This window comes from Lathyrus oleraceus, chromosome 6 (genome assembly GCF_024323335.1).
Source record: "Lathyrus oleraceus cultivar Zhongwan6 chromosome 6, CAAS_Psat_ZW6_1.0, whole genome shotgun sequence".
NCBI lineage: Eukaryota > Viridiplantae > Streptophyta > Magnoliopsida > Fabales > Fabaceae > Lathyrus > Lathyrus oleraceus.
The window spans coordinates 53,263,486-53,281,488 of NC_066584.1; the positions used below are offsets into that span (position 1 = coordinate 53,263,486).

The 18,003-nt window shown below is 33.6% G+C and overlaps 1 protein-coding gene across 1 annotated transcript; it reads right to left on the minus strand.

The window, feature by feature from the left end:
* Window positions 1-15,033: 15,033 nt before the first annotated feature.
* Window positions 15,034-15,513, minus strand: LOC127093959 (secreted RxLR effector protein 161-like). The gene has a single exon (XM_051032843.1). The coding sequence runs from the start codon at window positions 15,511-15,513 to the stop codon at window positions 15,034-15,036; it is 480 nt and encodes a 159-aa protein (XP_050888800.1).
* Between the last annotated feature and the right edge of the window lie 2,490 nt (window positions 15,514-18,003).

Sequence of the window (18,003 nt, forward strand, 5' to 3'; positions counted from 1 at the left end):
ATCAAACATTGTCCATAACTAGATGACCATAAAGACAGTTCATGGGTACTCCATGAAGCATGCTAAGGGACATGAGTGACCTAGATGGAATTTGCCCATCCTGCGTAACAGGATAAATGTCTACGGGCCCAATATTGAACTGGACAAGGATGACACGGTCTATGCCTTGTGTTCAATATAGACATAAGGGCAAAAGGGTAATTGTACACATAAGTATTATCACAAAAGGATTTGTCAGATCAAATGACATTTTCGTGTCTTGGGTAGCAGTGATATGTTGCTAGATATCACTCACTGTTTATTATGTTAAATACGTGTTTTAATATAATTGCAAATGCCGTGAAAACCTACAGGGTCACACACAAAAGGACGGATTGATGAGAGATAGAGTAACTAAGGAACGCCGTAAGGTACGGTGCACTTAAGTGAATTGTAGAACATCGTAAGGTACGATGTACTTAAGTAGAATACGAAATATGGTAAGGTACCACGCGCTTAAGTGATTTTGGCATATTTTAAGATATGGGCCACATAAACTTAAGTGGGTTTTTTAGCTTGCAACCCACACAAGTGGTTCTATAAATAGAACCCTTGTGCAGAAGTATTTGTGCAGTTGAAATTTCGTTTCTCTCTCTCTCTCTCTCACTCAAAGCCTTCATTCGTAGCAGCTAGCACTGAGATTGAAGGAATCCATTCGTGTGGACTGAGTATAGGCGTTGTCACCATTCAGCGTTCGTGATCGCTCCATAGATCTGCATCAGAGGTTTCAATCGCCACAAGAGGTAACGATTCTATCACTGATCATGCCCATTCGTAAGGATCACTAAAGGAGTTTTTTTTTAAAATTCCGCTGCATTTTGGATCGCTCTTCTCCTTCAGGAAGACTAGCCTATACATGACTCTCGAGTCTTGACGATGTTATGTTAGTAAAAGGTCTGACTGCTAATCTGATTAGTATTAGTCAGCTATGTGATGAAGGTCTTAAAGTTAATTTCACAAAATCTGAGTGTTATGTCACTAATGAGAAAAATGAAGTTCTGATGAGGGGAGTCGGATCTAAGGACAATTGTTACTTGTGGACATCTCAAGAAATTAATTGCTCTTCCACATGCTTGGTATCCAAACAAGATGAAGTCAACATATGGCACCAAAAACTTGGACATTTACATATAAAAGGCATGAAAAAGATTGTGTCTAAAGAAGCCATCATAGGTATTCCTAAGCTCAAGATTGAAGAAGGTAAAATTTGTGGTGGGTGTCAAATTGGGAAGTAAACCAAGATGTCACATCCAAAGTTGCAACATCGGACTACTTCAAAGGTTTTGGAACTTCTTCATATGGACTTAATGGGGCCCATGCAGGTTGAGAGCCTTGGTGGGAAAAGGTATGCCTATATTGTTGTTGATGACTTTTCAAGATTCACGTGGGTGAACTTCATCAAGTAAACATCAGATGTCTTTGAGGTCTTCATAGATTTATGTCAAAGGCTTCAAAGAGAGAAGGAAAGTGGAATTGTCAGAATTAGAAGTGACCGTGGCAAGGAATTTGAAAATAGAAAATTTGCTGAATTTTGCTCCTCTGAAGGTATTGGCCACGAGTTCTCTTCTCCCACCACCCCTCAGCAAAACGGAGTTGTTGAACATAAGAATATGACTCTACAAGAATCAACTAGAGTCATGCTTCATGCTAAGCATCCACCCTACCAATTTTGGGTTGAAGCAATGAATATTGCTTGCTATATTCATAAGAGGGTCACTCTAAGAATTGATACTCCAGCTAATCTCCATGAACTATGGAAAGGAAGGGAGCCTACTATCAAATAATTTCATGCATTTGGAAGCAAATGTTACATCTTGGATGATCGTGAATAAAGAAGAAAGATGGATCCTAAGAGTGGTGAAGGAATATTTATTGGCTACTCTACAAACATCAGAGTCTATAGAGTTTTTAATTCCATAACCAAAGTCATAATGGAACCCATCAATGTAGTAGTAGATGATAATATCACTGAGAAAGGAACTGATGTTGAAGAAGATGTTTGCATATTATTTCAGTAGACTGATACTTTTGAAAATAAGGGAGTTATCGAGTCAAGCTTTGAAATAGTAGGCACTGAACTAGACAACCATCAAGTCAATAAAGGTACCTCTATTAGAATTCAAAAAGATCATCCAACGGAACTTATTATTGGAAATCTTAATGAAAGGATCACCACTAGATCTACAGATGTGATATCAAATGCTTTCTTTGTATTAAAGTTTGAACCTAAAAATGTGAAGGAAGCCTTGACTGATGAATTTTGGATCAATTCTATCCAAGAACTAGGGTAGTTTATAAGAAATGAAGTATGGGACCTAGTTCCTAGGCTTAAAGGAATGAATGTTGTTGGGGAAATATAGATCTATGAGAACAAGTTTGACGAAAAAGGAATTGTGACCAGAAACAAGGCTAGAATTGTTGCTCAAGGAGACACTCAAATTGAAGGGGTTGATTTTGATGAGAATTCTGCTCCTGTTGCTCGTCTTGAGTCCATAAGTCTGCTTTTAGGAGTGGATTGTTTGCTTAAATTTAAGCTATTTCAGATGGATGTAAAAAGTGTCTTCTTAAATGGGTACTTTAATGAAGAAGTGTATGTTGAACAACTTAAGGGGTTCATAGATCCTAACTTTCTAGATCATGTTTATAAACTAAGTAAAGCACTATATGTATTAAAGCAAGCACCTAGGGCTTGGTATGAAAGGATAACTGGGTTCCTTGTCAACAATGGTTATAGGAAAGGAGGGACAGACAAGACCTTTTTCATTAAAGAAGAGAATGGTATACTCATGATAGCTCAAATATATGTTAATGACATTGTTTTTGGAGGGATGTCGAACCAGATGGTCTAACATTTTGTCAGGAAGATGCAATTTGAATTTAAAATGAGTCTTGTTGGTGAATTGACTTACTTTCTTGGCCTCCAAGTCAAACAAATGGATAATAATATCTTTATCTCTCAAAGAAAGTATGCAAAGAGTATAGTAAAGAAGTTTGGCATGGAAAATGCTAGTCATAAAAGGACACCTGCACCAACCCACTTGAAGTTGACTAAAGATGAAAAAGGTGTAAATGTGGATCAAAGTCTGTACATGAGTATGATTGGTAGTTTGTTGTATCTTACAACTAGTAGACCTGGCATTACATTTGTTGTAGGAGTGTGTGCAAGATATCAATCTGAACCAAAAATGAGTCATATTACTCAAGTGAAAATGATCCTGAAATACATCAATGGAACTAATGACTATGGAATGTTGTATTATCACAATGCAAATTCCTTGCTTATAAGATAATGTGATGCAAATTGGGCAGGCAATGCTGATGATAGGAAGAGAACTTCTGGAGGATGTTTCTTCTTGGGAAATAATCTAATATCTTGGTTCAACAAGAAGCAAAATTATGTGTCATTATCTATGGCTGAGGCTGAATATATTGCACCAGAAAGCAATTGTTTCAATTAATTTGGATGAAACAAATGTTAGAGGAATACAATGTCCAACAAGATGTCATGAAATTATATTGTGACAACCTAAGTGTTATCAACATATCTAATAATACTATTCAGCACAGCAGAACTAAGCATATTGATATTCGCCATCATTTTATTATGGATTTTGTTGAAGAAAAAATTGTTACTCTTGAGCATGTAGCCACTGAGAATCAACTGGCAGATATTTTCATTAAAGCATTGGATGCAAATCAGTTTGAAAAGTTAAGGGGTGAATTGGGCATTTACATGCTTGAAAAATTATAGCAATTACTGATATGGAGACAGGGAAATCAAATTTTCTCTTCCTTCCATTTAATGGTGCACAAAACTCAAGGAAAATCATTACAAACCTTCCTCATTTTCCCAAGACGCCATCTTACCTACTCCATCAATATAATTCATGCTACCCTCATTATTCTCTCTACTTTTTCTCTCTCTGATCTTTATTCTCGATTACCCTCATCTCTCTATCTTCTCTTTGAAGTTAATACCTCAAAATCAAAACTCCAAAATGTCTTAACCTTCTGTTTCGACTCCTGGAAAGCACACCAAAGAACAATCGAACCATAAGAATGTCAGTACTGATATAGATCTCTCTGAAGTTATTACTGATGTTGCTCCTCTCTCTATGGTTCCTGGCCATGCAAACCCTATAAGGAAGCCTAGAACATTTGCTTCGAGAAAGGGAAAACCCTCTAAAGTGAGTACCTCTTCTTCTCCATCTATGACTGCTAGTAATGAAAAAATTCTTGAACCCTCTACTGCTGTCAAGAAACCTCATTCGATGATTAGCATGTACCTGGAACCTATTAATGTTGATGCTTCTGCAAAATGTCCTATTGTCCAAAATGTTATGGAAAATATTGAAACCTATGAAAACACTAGTAAACCTAGATATGCTACTACTTTAAGTAAATCTAGAATGATTATTGTTAATAGAGACAACGTAAATAAGAATATTTGTGTGCTGATCTCTCAAGTTTTGGGTATTGAACCTAAGACTGGTGTTGTGTAGGATGTCTCCACATCCTTGGCCCAACCTGATAACACTACTGAAACCCCTATAGATAAATCTGATGTCAATATGTCTACTTAGTCTCCTGAAAAATTAGAATACAAAGAGGATTCTGATGGCATATCTGGGGATTTAGCTGACAAAGAAGCAAACTCTATAGAGAAGAAGGATCAATCTACATACATAGTAAATATAGATGATCTGGACTCTGATGATGAGCCCATTGGTAAAAGACTGGCTCTAGGAATAACTAAAAAGTTAAAGAACATAAAAGGTAAAGATGTTGGATCATCCAGCACACCCTCAAAATCTCTCATAAGAAGAACTAGTGATGGCCCTACAAAAGGTTAGAGGAAGGTAGTTACTCCTGTTCCCAAGAAAAAATCTCTTAAGAGGAAGGAAGTCCCTTATGATTCTAGTGAATCTGATCATGATGTAGAACACAATATTCAAGACATCGTCTCTTCTACAAGAAAGCAAGATTTTGGGAAGAAGATTCTAGCAAATATTCCTGAAGTTCCAATCGACAACATCTCCTTTCACTCTGTGGAGAATGTAGAAAAATGGAAATTTATTTACCAAATAAGACTGGAACTGGAAAGAGAACTTGGCAAAGATGCTTTTGAATGCAAAAAAGTGATGAGTATGATTCAAGAAGCTGGATTAATGAAAACTGTGAATGGCTTTGGCAAGTGTTATGAAATACATGTTAAATAATTCATTATGAATATCTCTAAGGATTGTGATAACAAAAGGAACAAGGAGTTTAGAAAAGTGTATGTAAGAGGAAGGTGTGTGGCTTTCTCTCCTAAAATCATAAATTGGTTTCTTGGCAGAAATGAAGAAGAACAAGTTGAATTGGAAAATTTTGACAATGTCATTTGTAGAGAGATTACTGGTAAACAAGTGAAGGAATGGCCAAGGAAAGGGAATTTGTCAGAAAGTTACTTGAGTGTGAAGTACGCAGTACTTCACAAGATTGGAGCTTCTAATTGGGTGCCAAGTAGTCACACTTCCAACATTGCTACTGGATTGGGTAGGTTCATTTGTATTTTAGGAATCCGTGCTGACCTAAAAGATACCTGCAAAACCTTGGATGAAACCATCAAAATCTGCACTATGAGGAAGAGCAGCCTTGAGATCCTGATCAAGGTCTTGTATGAAGAAGAAGCAAATTTGAAAGGTGGTGAAATAGGTGAAGAAGATGCTAATGAAGAAGGTACTGATGCAAGTGATGATGAAGAGACAACCAAGAATGATGAGGACTGAAGTTTTCTGGTTCTTCAGTTGTTGTTTGTGCTTCCATTTTTTTGTGGGCTATTCCCTGAATATTTATGCACTTTAAAGTGCTCTTGGTCTATAACTTAACTTTTGATTACTCTGCTACATCTATAGCTTGTATGTGTTTGTCAACTTTTTGGCTAAAAAGGGGGAGTAATTCTGTGATAGTTAGTTTGTTAACCTTGCCATGACTCTTTCCCCTTGAGGGGGGTACTTATGGAGGGGGAGTAGCTCTTGTCCCTGTTCTGATATTCAGGGGGAGAATTTTCTTTTCAAGCCTATGGTGATAGGCTAGTTTCGTGTGGGTTGTCTGTTTTATTATAGTCATATCAAATGTCTTGACATCCTGACTAAGAGAATTTATTTTTCTCTTAAGCAGGTTCTTCGTGTGAGAGTTTACTTCTCTCAGATGTGAGGCTATGTTCTTTTCTGTTGCGCCTGCCTTTGTTGTTTTTAGGTTGTAAACTATCATGATTTTTGTATATTACTGTGATCTTTACCATCTTTCTAGTTGGTTTATTCAAAGGTTGCTTTAGCCAAAATTTGCCAAAGGGGGAGATTGTTAAGTCTGGTGTGTAGTGATTGGCTGCATTTTGGAAAAACAAGTATTGAAGCAAGATGTTGGACAAGATCTCCTGACATGTTGGTTCAACATTGGAGTGTGCCCTGTTTCGTTTCTTGAAATATTTGTTTCAATTTGTGAGATATCTGAATATCCTTTGAAGATTTATTTCATGAGATATATGGGTTTAGAATCTCGTTTTCTAAAAAGAAAAAGACGGTTTTGCTTTGCCTTGTTTTCGAAGTAAAGATGTCAAAACATTTTAGGAAACATCTGATATGATTAGAATCAAATATGTAGAAGATTGAACATAGTCCACGGATCTGCTATCAATCAAGCCCGAAGCCCATGTCATTCTATTGCTATTTATAGATCATTTTTAAACCTAAGAAGACATTGAAGCAACGCTGAATATTGTCTGTCTTAAGGTTTAGTTGTCTTTTCTTTTTGTGATCCATTCGAGTATCCCTTTGATACTAAGATTGAACTTGTTTTATTGAGTATTAATTGTCAATTCCTTATGAGCTTTTAAGCAAGAATGGATTGTATTTTTCTGATATTAGTTGTTGTCACGATTGTATGATCGAAGGGAAGTGAGAGGGGTCTCATATCTAAGAGAGTATTAGATAGAAACTTCCACGGGTAGAGATTTGGTGAGAAGTTTGTAAAACCCGAGGTTGTTTAGAACTTCGAACTAATTCTGTGATAGTGGATTTCCTTCTCGGCATAGTAGCCCCCATATGTAGGTGACGTTGCACTGAACTGGGTTAACAACTATTTGTGTTATTTACTTAAGTGCTACATACTTAAATCCCGATATTGTTTGTGGTGTGACAATGTGTTGACCCTGGTGTCATGACATCATGTGCGACATCCGGGATCTGCATACTAGAATTTCAAGTTCAATGCTACTGTTGTAAGAAGTTTGACCATTTTGTTGTTGACTGTTGGTCAAACAAGGAAAGAAAATCAAAAGAGCAAATATAACCAAAGGAGAGTCTTATGATGAGCATGTGCTATTGATGACTTCTGAGTCTGATGGTGAATATTTGTTTGACTGGTGATACATGGACATTGGTTGCTCAAATCAATTAACTGGAAACAAACAATGACTGATTAATTTTGACTCTATAAAGAGGAAAAAAATCATATGTGCTGATGATAAGTATCTCAATACTAAAGGAATGGGAAATTTCAAGGTCAGAATGAAGAATGGCAAAGTTGTTCTAATCAAAGATGTTTGATATGTTTCTGGCATGAAGAGAAATCAAATGACTGTAGGTTAGCTAATTAAGAAAGGTTTCTCAGTTACTATGAAGGACAATATCTTGAAGTTGTATGAGTCTGATTAGAAGTTGATTATGCAGTTTGAGCATGGAATCAGCAAAACATTCAAGGTGAACGTGGAAACAACTGACACTAAATGCCTTAGTGCAAAAGGTGTTGAAGGAAATAGTGAGTTGTGGCACAAGAGATTAGGGAATCTGAACTTCCGAAGCTTAGGGAATATGTGTTCTAAGAAGTCGGTACATTGCATTCCTAAGATTGTGAAGCCTGAAAAGTCATGTGAGATATGCATGAAAGGCAAGCAACCTAGATTACCATTTGCATCAAAAGTAACTTCGAGAGAAAAACATGCTTTAGGAGTAGTGCATTTTGATGTATGTAGACCATTTGAAGTAACTTTACTTGGAGGTAACAAGTATTTTGTGTCATTTGTGGATGAGTTCACAAGAATGACATGGGTAGCACTCATCAAGTTTAAGCGTGAGGTGTTTGCTGAGTTTCAGAAGTTCAAAGTGAAGGCTGAAAAATAGAGAGGTCAGAAGTTGAAAATTCTCAAAACTGATGGTGGAGGTGAGTACAAATCTACATAGTTCAAAAGGTTCTATGAGGAGAGTGGAATTGAGCATGAGGTTACTGTTACATACACTCCTCAACACAATGATCTTGATGAAAGAAGAAATATAATTTTTCGTAATATGACAAGGAGCATGCTGAAGGAGAAGAAGCTCCATCGCACCCTGTGGGGAGAAGTTGTTGCCACTGCATTATATGTGCTCAATAGATGTCCAACCGAGAAGCTGAAGGAAATTGTTTCTCTTGAGAAGTGGATTGGAGATAAGCAAAGTGTGAGCCATATTAAGGTGTTTTGTTCTATTTGTTCTAAAGATGTTTCAGATGCTAAGAGAAGGAAGTTGGATGATAGAAGAAGAGTCACGTTGCTTGTAGGGTACCACAATATAAGTGCTTATAAGCTTTATTGTCATGTCACTAACAAAGTTGAAATCAATAGAGATATCATTGTGAAGGAATCTAAAGTGTGGGATTGGATCAAGTCTCAATCTAACTCTGGTGCAATGTTAACACCTGAGTTAACTTATGAAGATATTTCATACTCTGAAGGAGATTCTGAGTTTGAAGATGAGTCAGAGTCTGAAGGTGGCTCTGATGCTGAAGGAAAGTTCGAAGAAGAATCCAACTATGAAGGTGAATCTGATTCTGATCTAGATTCTAATGATGATCAAGACTCTAGTGGTAATCATGCCTCTAAAGGTGGTCCAACCTATGAAGGTAGTCCAACATTTGATACTGTTTCATCATCTAAAGAAGATTTTGAACAAGTTCAGAGACCACAAAGAATCATACAAATACCAAGAAGATTTGCAGAGTTTGATATGTTGCAAGATATTGAGATAGACTCTGAAGGGGAAGTCATTCAGTGTGCCATGTTGGCAGATTATGAACCAGTTAGTAATGAAGAAGCTCTCAAGAAGAAAGTGTGGCTGAAGACCATGAAATAAGAACTTGAGATTATAGAAAGAAGCAAGACTTGTGAGTTGATTGAGCTTTCAAAGAACAAGAAATCCATCAGTGTGAGACGAGTTTAAAAGGTGAAACTAAATCCAGTTGGATCAATTGGAAAATACAAAGCAAGGTTAGTAGCTAGAGGATTTCTAAAGAAGTCTAGATTAGACTACTTTGAAGTGTTTGCACCAGTAGGTAGACATGAAACAATCAAATTGATGATTGCTATAGTTGCTAATAGAAATTGGCCTCTAATACATTTAGATGTGAAATCTACATTTCTAAATGGTAATTTACACTAGGAAGTTTATGTATCACAACCTCCTGGATTTGTGAAAAAGAATTAGAAAGGGATGGTGTACAAGTTGCATAAAGCCTTGTATGGACTGAAACAAGCTCCTAGAGTCTGGAATCTGATAAATTGATTCATTTTTCAAGCTTCAAGGATTCAAGAATTGTGAGATGGAGTATGGTGTTCATGTTTAGTATACATCTGATAGCAATATGATCCTGGTGTGTCTCTATGTTGATGACATATTGCTAACAGGGAGATGTTCAGATGAGATAGCTAAATTCAAGAAGGTGCTGATGAATGAGTTTGAGATGACTGATCTAGGAAATATGACATATTTTTTAGGGATGTAGATTATGTACTCAGATAAGGGTGTAATCTTGCATCAGATGAAGTATGAACTTAAGCTTGTGAAGACATTTGAGCTAACAAATTGCAAGTCTGCAATCACATATGCTGAAACAAATCACAAGCTTGACTCTGATGTTGAGGATGATGATGTAGATGTTACAACTTTTAAATAGTTGGTGGGCTCATTGAGATATCTCTGTAATACTAGACCTGATATCTGTTATGCAGTTGGAATATTGAGTAGGCTTATGAACAAACCAAAGTGGTCACATTACCAAGTTGCTGTCAGGATACTGAGGTACATTAAGGGGACTCTAAAGTATGAATTTCCGCTCCTTTCTGGTGTTGAATCTGATTTAGAGCTAATGTGTTATTCAGACTCTGATTAGTGTGGAGACACAATTAACAAAAGAAGTACTTATGGATATTTTTTCAAGTATCTGGGAGGTCCTATTTCTTGGTGCTAAAAGAAGCAACTGGTGGTTGTATTGTCAACCTGTGAAGCTGAGTACATTGCAGGTGCTTTGACTGCTTGTCAACCTGTGTGGATTCTGAACTTGTTGCAGGATCTGAAAATCAAGGTGAGCAAACCTATGAAGTTGATGATTGACAACAAATCAGCTATAAGTCTTGTCAAGAATCCAGTGTTGCATAGAAGAAGGAAGTAAATTGAGATGAAGTTTCATTTTCTGAAAAACCGGGTTCAAAATGGGGTGCTTGAAGTTGTTCACTATAGGACTCAGAAGCAACTGACAGATGTACTGACTAAAGCTATCAAGATTGAACACTTTATCCACTTGAGAGATGAAATTGGTGTTCTATATTTTGAGTATCTGAATATGAATTAATGGATGGTTTTAGATATAATTCATTTCAGTTTAGTATAAAATAGTTTTATCCTTTAACTTAGTCTACGTAACATTTTAATTTGTGTATTTAAATAATTTTGTAACTAATTTCAATACAACACAGTAACAAAAAATTTATTCCACCCGAAAAGTTAGTTACTCTCTCACAAGAAATATATAATGATTTTATAATGTAACTTTTAACAATTAAATATTACTACTGCTATGAATTATAATGATGAAAAAGAAAATAACCATAATAGTATATAGCTTAGTCTTGTAATAATCCATATTGAAAAGTTACGGTAGTGCCGACATTTGTGTAGCCGAGCAATTCAAACATCTCTTTAACCGAGTAGTTCACATGACTAATTATATTATCATTAATATAGGGGTGGGCATAATCTGCTTACCCAGACCGTAAATCGAGTAATCTACAATAAATTGAAGCAAATGGGAGGGTCAGGCCGGTAATTTAGGTAAACAAATGGACAAAATCATCTATACACGGATTATAATGGATGAGTTCGATTTAATTTCAGAACTCAGTGGTATTTGCACCCGCCCGAGAATCACCCGATACTAATAATATAATTAATCATGTCAACGGTAACTTTCTCAATTTTAATGAATTGGGTAGAACTCATTTTTATTAATTATTAGAAGTAGTTGAATTAGCGTGACCATAATAGTTAAATATTAAGGAAAAAAATATTTAAAATAATATTTACATAATTTTAAATATGAAATTTTGTGTGATCGTTATATTTATTAAATAAAACTTAAATAAATAAATCAGTAATTTAAAGAAAATTTAAATTAATTAATTTATTATGAATATATTAAATAATATAAAATATAAAATATAGTATTGTGATTATCATTTTATCAAACTAAGTTTAAATATGTATTAAATTAATTTAATACTTAACGATGATATGTGTTGTTTTTTTCCTTTTAAACCAAATTTAAATAAATATAGTAAATGAATTTAACACTTAATGGTATGTGTTGTTATTATTATTTTAATTTTAATTTATTAGTATAAATGGATGAATATGGGTATGGAAGTAATATAGATGCATCAGGCTAGTCTTGGATGAAAAATACAGTACAAGAGATGAGTTATTTAAAATACACACAAAGTTGAGACATTCAATTCAAAATTGAGAATTCAATTCAAAATTGAGAATTCAATTTTGACTAAGTGAGGTAGTTCTTAAAAATAGTGGAGTGTAGTAGACTAAGTTGGAGTGGATAGATCAAATTAATAAATTTCAGTTTATTCTTATCCAAAATCACGGTCTTCCACTTTCACAAATTCCTCTTTTATTTGTTTTAACCGGTGTCACTTATGTCACTCTTTTCCCTCAACTTCCACCTTTCTAAAAATCTATTAATTCAATTGTTCTCTCATAAAAAAGATAAAAATATATTCAACCTATACCATTATAATTTCATAAAAGACACAACATAAATTCTACACATTGAAGGTACTATATTTTCATTTATTCTTTTATTTTTTCCGGTTTATATCCTTCCTAATAAAAATAATAATCATTCTTTTAGAAATACTAAGCACTCGGTGGGTTAATCAATCGTAGGAGATTAAAATTCAATATTAGTAGACGACTCGTAAGGTAATGGCTCTTTTCCCACACACTCAAGTTGCATAGAAAAGTGTTATAGAATAGTAATACAACTTTTATCTGTTAAAATTAAAATAATTATATAATAAAAAAACATTAATATTTTGATTCAATGCCATTTATAAATTTATGTTTCCATTTCAATTGCAATTTAAGCCTCATGGTTGTTGTGTGTTATCATGTTGTGAATATACTGCTATTCTTTTGTTAGTTTGAAACTAGTAAATTACTGTAAAGTGGATGTGCTTTGATTTTTATATGTATAGCTATCAGGTGTCTTATAATATACTCACATGAAAACTTGACTACCACAAAAAGAGACATTAATGATTAATGGTTATATCTAGGGGTGGCAAAATGGATGGATTGGATGGATATGGATTGGATCGTTAATGGATGGATCAAAACAATCCATTATTCATTAACAATCCACTAAAAGTTTTTTAAAAATATCCAATCCAATCCATCCATTAAAAATAAAAATCCATCCAATCCATCCATTATCATATTTTTAGTGGATGAATATCCATCCATCCATTTCTTTTTCCTTTAAAATTTTTCTTTTTTGAAAAAAATCACTTATTTTTTTTAATAAAACAATATCAGCTTTTTCGAGAAAAATCATTTTTTTTCAAAAAAAATATATTTTTGTATTTTTGAAAAAAATAATTTAAAAATTGTTTTTTTTTATATTCGTAAAAAATAAATTTTTCGAAAATAAAATCAAAATTTGGTATTTTTCAAAATTATTTTTAAATTTTTGGAAAAAAACGATTTTTTGTATTTTCAAAAAAAAATATTTTTTTTTCGAAAAAAATAAATTTATTTTTATTTTTCAAAAAAAAAGATTTTTTTTCGAAAAAAAAGATTTTTTTTCGAAAAAAAAATTATTTTTTATTTTTCAAAAAAAAAATTAATATTTGAAAAAAATTATTTTTTTAAAATTAGATAAAAAAATCCATTGGATCATTAAAATGTGTTGGATGGATTGGATCAATCCATGCTTATAAATGGATGGATTGGATCAATCCATTAACTTAATTTTTTATGTAGTGGATGGATTGGATGGATTTTTTGATGGATGGATTGGATGGATTTTCTTTAAATGGATCCAATTGCCACCCCTAGACTTATATCAGGGTCCGTACAGTGTAAAGTTGGATAAATACTTTGTATAATATTAAGCTTATATCAATATGATTATGTTATTCCAAAATGTGATCATATTGTTATTCCAAAATGTGTGTATGTATAGGTGTATGGTCAGGATGTATAAAAGTGACAATGAATAATAACATTTATGTATGGCTTATGTGACTTAATTCGATTGTTGAGAAGAATATATAAAAAAAAATATGTGTTAGAAATTTCGGAAATATTAAAAGGATCTAGGTTTGAATCGTGAACGCAACATTTTTCTTATAGTATTTCAAGCATTTTCGATTGTCTTAGAGTTCTGATGTAGGAATATCCCGGATAATTCAGTCTTATCGAGTTTGTGCAAGACCGACGAAAACCCGAATGCAGCGAAGAGCGTCTGGAATAATTTAGAGGATTTTTGGATTTTTGTGTGTTGTATTTTGAATCCGGATTTATGCTTTTATAGACCATGTTGATATTGTTTCACAAGGTAGCGACCCTTGGTGAAGCAATGTCCTTTTCCAATAATCATAATGGTTGGCCTGCAGCATGTTTCACCAACAGTTGCATGGTTTCGCCTTTGCAACATCTCATGAAGAGTTACAATCTCCGAATTCAAAATTCAAAATTCAAAATTCATGAAGAGTTATCTCATGCATTTATTAGCATTAACTCACTTCCATCATTTGTCATTTTGGAACACACTTGTATTTAATAAATTACAACAATCTCCCACTTGTTCTAATAATGACAAATCCAATTCCAGAATATAGAAAGCAAAAAGTGTTAATACAGTTAAGTATCTTTCGATTTGAACTTAACCTTAGTAAAGACAACGCAAAGCCTAATCGGAACGTTAGGTAGCTATGCTTTGAACCATTATCCCATGTGATCAAATCGGCGTTGCTATACACACACTTTTAGAGGTTTTTCGCCTACATATCTCGCTTAGCACTATTTATGGCCATGTGCTTTTCCTGTTTTCATGAACTTTTCATAAGAGAAACTCCAACTCTCACCTTAAGACGGCACCATCTTGAAGTTCATATAGGTGAAGTTCAATTCGTATCTATTTCTTGAGATACGTATCCTCCTTGATATAGAACTTCATTAAGAGTTTCTTTGAAAACTCAACCCTCAGATTGTAATCGTCAACATTATCGCGAAATGTTGCATAACCTTCCGAATCAACGATTTGTTGTTACCCATTGAATCTTAGGTTAAGATGTGTTAACTTCAGATTGGGTTGCTATCATTGTCGGAACCCTTATTCAAGGAGTTTTAATCCCATACCTTTCGAGGTAGTCTTTACTAAATCTCTGACCAGTGGTTTAGTAAATGGATCAGCCAAATTATAGCTTGTTTGTATATATGTTAGTGAAATGATCCCATCCTTTATCATTTTTCTCACGAGAGAGTGTCTAAGACCTATGTGTCTAGACTTTCCATTGTACACTTCACTGAACGCTTTAGCCAGGGTGGCTTGACTATCACAATGTATCAATACTTTTGAAACATTGTCTTTAGCTAACGGAACCTCCAATAAGAGGTCCCTCAACCATTATGCTTCTTGTCCAACAGACGCAAGAGCTATAAACTCTGATTCCATGGTTGAGAGAGTAATGCATGTTTGTTTCTTGCTTTTCCAAGAAATCGCACCTCCAGCTAATGTGAATATCCACCCAGTTGTAGATTTATAATCTCCAACACTTGATATCCAACTTGCGTCGGTATATCCTTCTAGTACGGCAGGAAACTTACCATAATGAAGGCCAAGATTTTTGGTCTTTAACAAATATCCAAAAATCCTAGTTATGGCCTTCCAATGTTCATCATTTGGATTGCTAGTAAATCTACTCATCTTACTAACTGCAAAAGCTATGTCAGGTCTGGTGCATTGCATTAAGTACATTAGACATCCAATTGCACTTGCATATTCCAGTTGTGTCACGGTTCTCCCATTGTTCTTTTGAAGTTTGACACTAGGATCGAATGGAGTGTTTACTTCCTTAAAGTTTAGGTGTTTGAACTTTTCCAACATTTTCTCAACATAATGTGTTTGACTAAGTTCACAACCCCCACTATTTCACTTTACTTTAATCTCCAAAAATGTGTCAACTAGGCCAAGATCATTCATCTTGAATATGAAAGTTTGAAACCTCTTTGTTTCTAAAATTCCATTCATCTTGTTGCTAATGATCAATCATATAATCAATATGAATACGAGTGAATATCACAATATTCTCACACAACTTTGTGTACAAACACTTGTAACAAGAATTAGATGAATAATATTTTTAGATAATCATGCATGATGATGTAAGAAGGTTTTTAGATGAAGTGAGAAATGAAATTATGAGCAATTTAAATTAGTATAATATAAATTTCAACGAGTACCTTAGTTATGTTCACTTGTCTCAAATCTTCACTTGAATTTCTATGTTCAACTTTCTTAATTAACTTCATCATTGATGTGCATGAACCTTTTGAACCTTTTCTCCTTTGATAATCTTTGTCTTCATCAAAATTGAACTAGATATAAGATTTATTCCTCACAATCTCCCCCCTTTTGATGATGACAAAATATTGTCTCCTCTTAAGTTGTGTGTCTCCCCTAATTAATTGGTGAATCTTACTATGACATTGTCAAACTTTTGCTGTCATTGTTTTGGTGCTTGTTTGAATTCATACAAGGATTTGACAAGCTTTCATACCTTTTATTCATAACCTTATGGTTGATTCATGTAAATCTCGTCATCGAGATCTCCATATTGAAATTTCATTTTGACATCCATTTCATGAACTATAAAGTCATGCAAAGAAGCTAATGCAAACAATGCTCTAATTTTGTTGTGCTTGCTATTAGTGCATATGTATCAAATGATAAACACATTTTTTTATTTAAAACATCATTGGTCATTAATCTAGACTTGTAGGTGTTTAGTGTACCATCACAATATGATACTTCCTTCTAAATAAGATGAGTCCCTTGAAGTTGTTGATTCCTTCCTTTTAAGTCATAGGATCATCTTCCACTTGAAGAATAATAAGAATCTTACGAACAATTTTTTTACTATTTCCTTCCATTAGATAAAAGAAATAAATTGATTATCAATTTTGTTTGATCCTAGATCCTTAGCCTTCCAGACTCTCTTTCTTATTCTAATTTAGGATTATGTTTCAGCAATCCATGAAGAAATTCTGGTTTGTGTTTCAACAATATGTGGAGAACCCTCCTCACAAGGGTCTTCATTGTAGGAATATCAAATTCCTTATTCTTTGTGATAAGGTTCTCAAAAATTTCATATATTAGAATTCAATAGTCACATTAGACTTCAAATTCAAAAGTTTATATAAGTCATGATTCATCTTTGAATAATCTTTACATACCTTATTGAATCACAAATTATCCTTTATACAAATTAATTTTAAAAATAAACAAAGGAACATCCCGTATTTTTAAAAAAATAATTTCATACCAACTTGAATTGTTATGCAACATATATATAATATACATATAATAAGTAGTATTTATGTCACCAAAATAAGGCACTGTATGGCAATCAATATGCCGGAAGAAGACAACATAGAACCCTTTATATGTTTATATTGTAAAACCTTTTAAAACTGTATATATAATTCCGTTTCCTTCAAAGGGCATAACATGTTTCTCTATTTCTTAAAGTAAAACAACATATTGTCATGCACTTCTATCATGGAACAAATTTACATATCATGAATGCACAATACATATATTTACATATCATGAATTCCATATCTCATACTGGAATGAAAACTTTTCTATTATGTACAATACCAATGTGGAAATGTACATATTTCTTCCTATTATATCCAAGACCCTTCAATTTCTATTCATATGGAAAATAGGTTACATAATCAAGTATAATATAATTGCGTAATCATGATTTATTCATGTATTGTCAGATGTATATCATTCAACCATCAATATGTAATAATTTGTCCAACAAATGGAAAATCATGATACAGATATTGCTTTTCTATTAAAAATCACGAAAACCATTAAATTAAGTAATACTATAGTTATTAAAGAAATCTAATTCAAAATCATATCAATTAGTTATTATCAAAAAATCACAATATCAATAATCTGACTCTGATCCTAATTGATAGAAAAATTTTATATTTAGATCTTGATATCATGAATTTCACGGTGCTCTAATTAATATGAAGAATAATAAAATCATACCAAATTTCGTAATACCGATTCTTCTTGTGTTCTTTCTTGAGTTTTTCTTTTTGATGCTTGAAACTGAAGCCTTGATAACCATTATTTGAAACTACTATAAGACTGTTAGAAATTTCGGAAAGATTAAAAGGATCCAGACTTGAATCGTGAACGCAACACTTTCCTTATAGTATTTCAAGCACTCTCGATTGTCTTAGAGTTCTGATGCAGGAATACCCAGGATAATTCAGCTTTATCGAGTTTGCGCAAGACCGACGAAAACCCGAATGCAGCGAAAAGCGTCTGGAATAATTTAGAGGATTT

Bases quoted from the DNA above. Each gene is read 5' to 3' on its own strand.
- LOC127093959 (XM_051032843.1), bottom strand. From the start codon at position 15,513: ATGTTGGAAAAGTTCAAACACCTAAACTTTAAGGAAGTAAACACTCCA.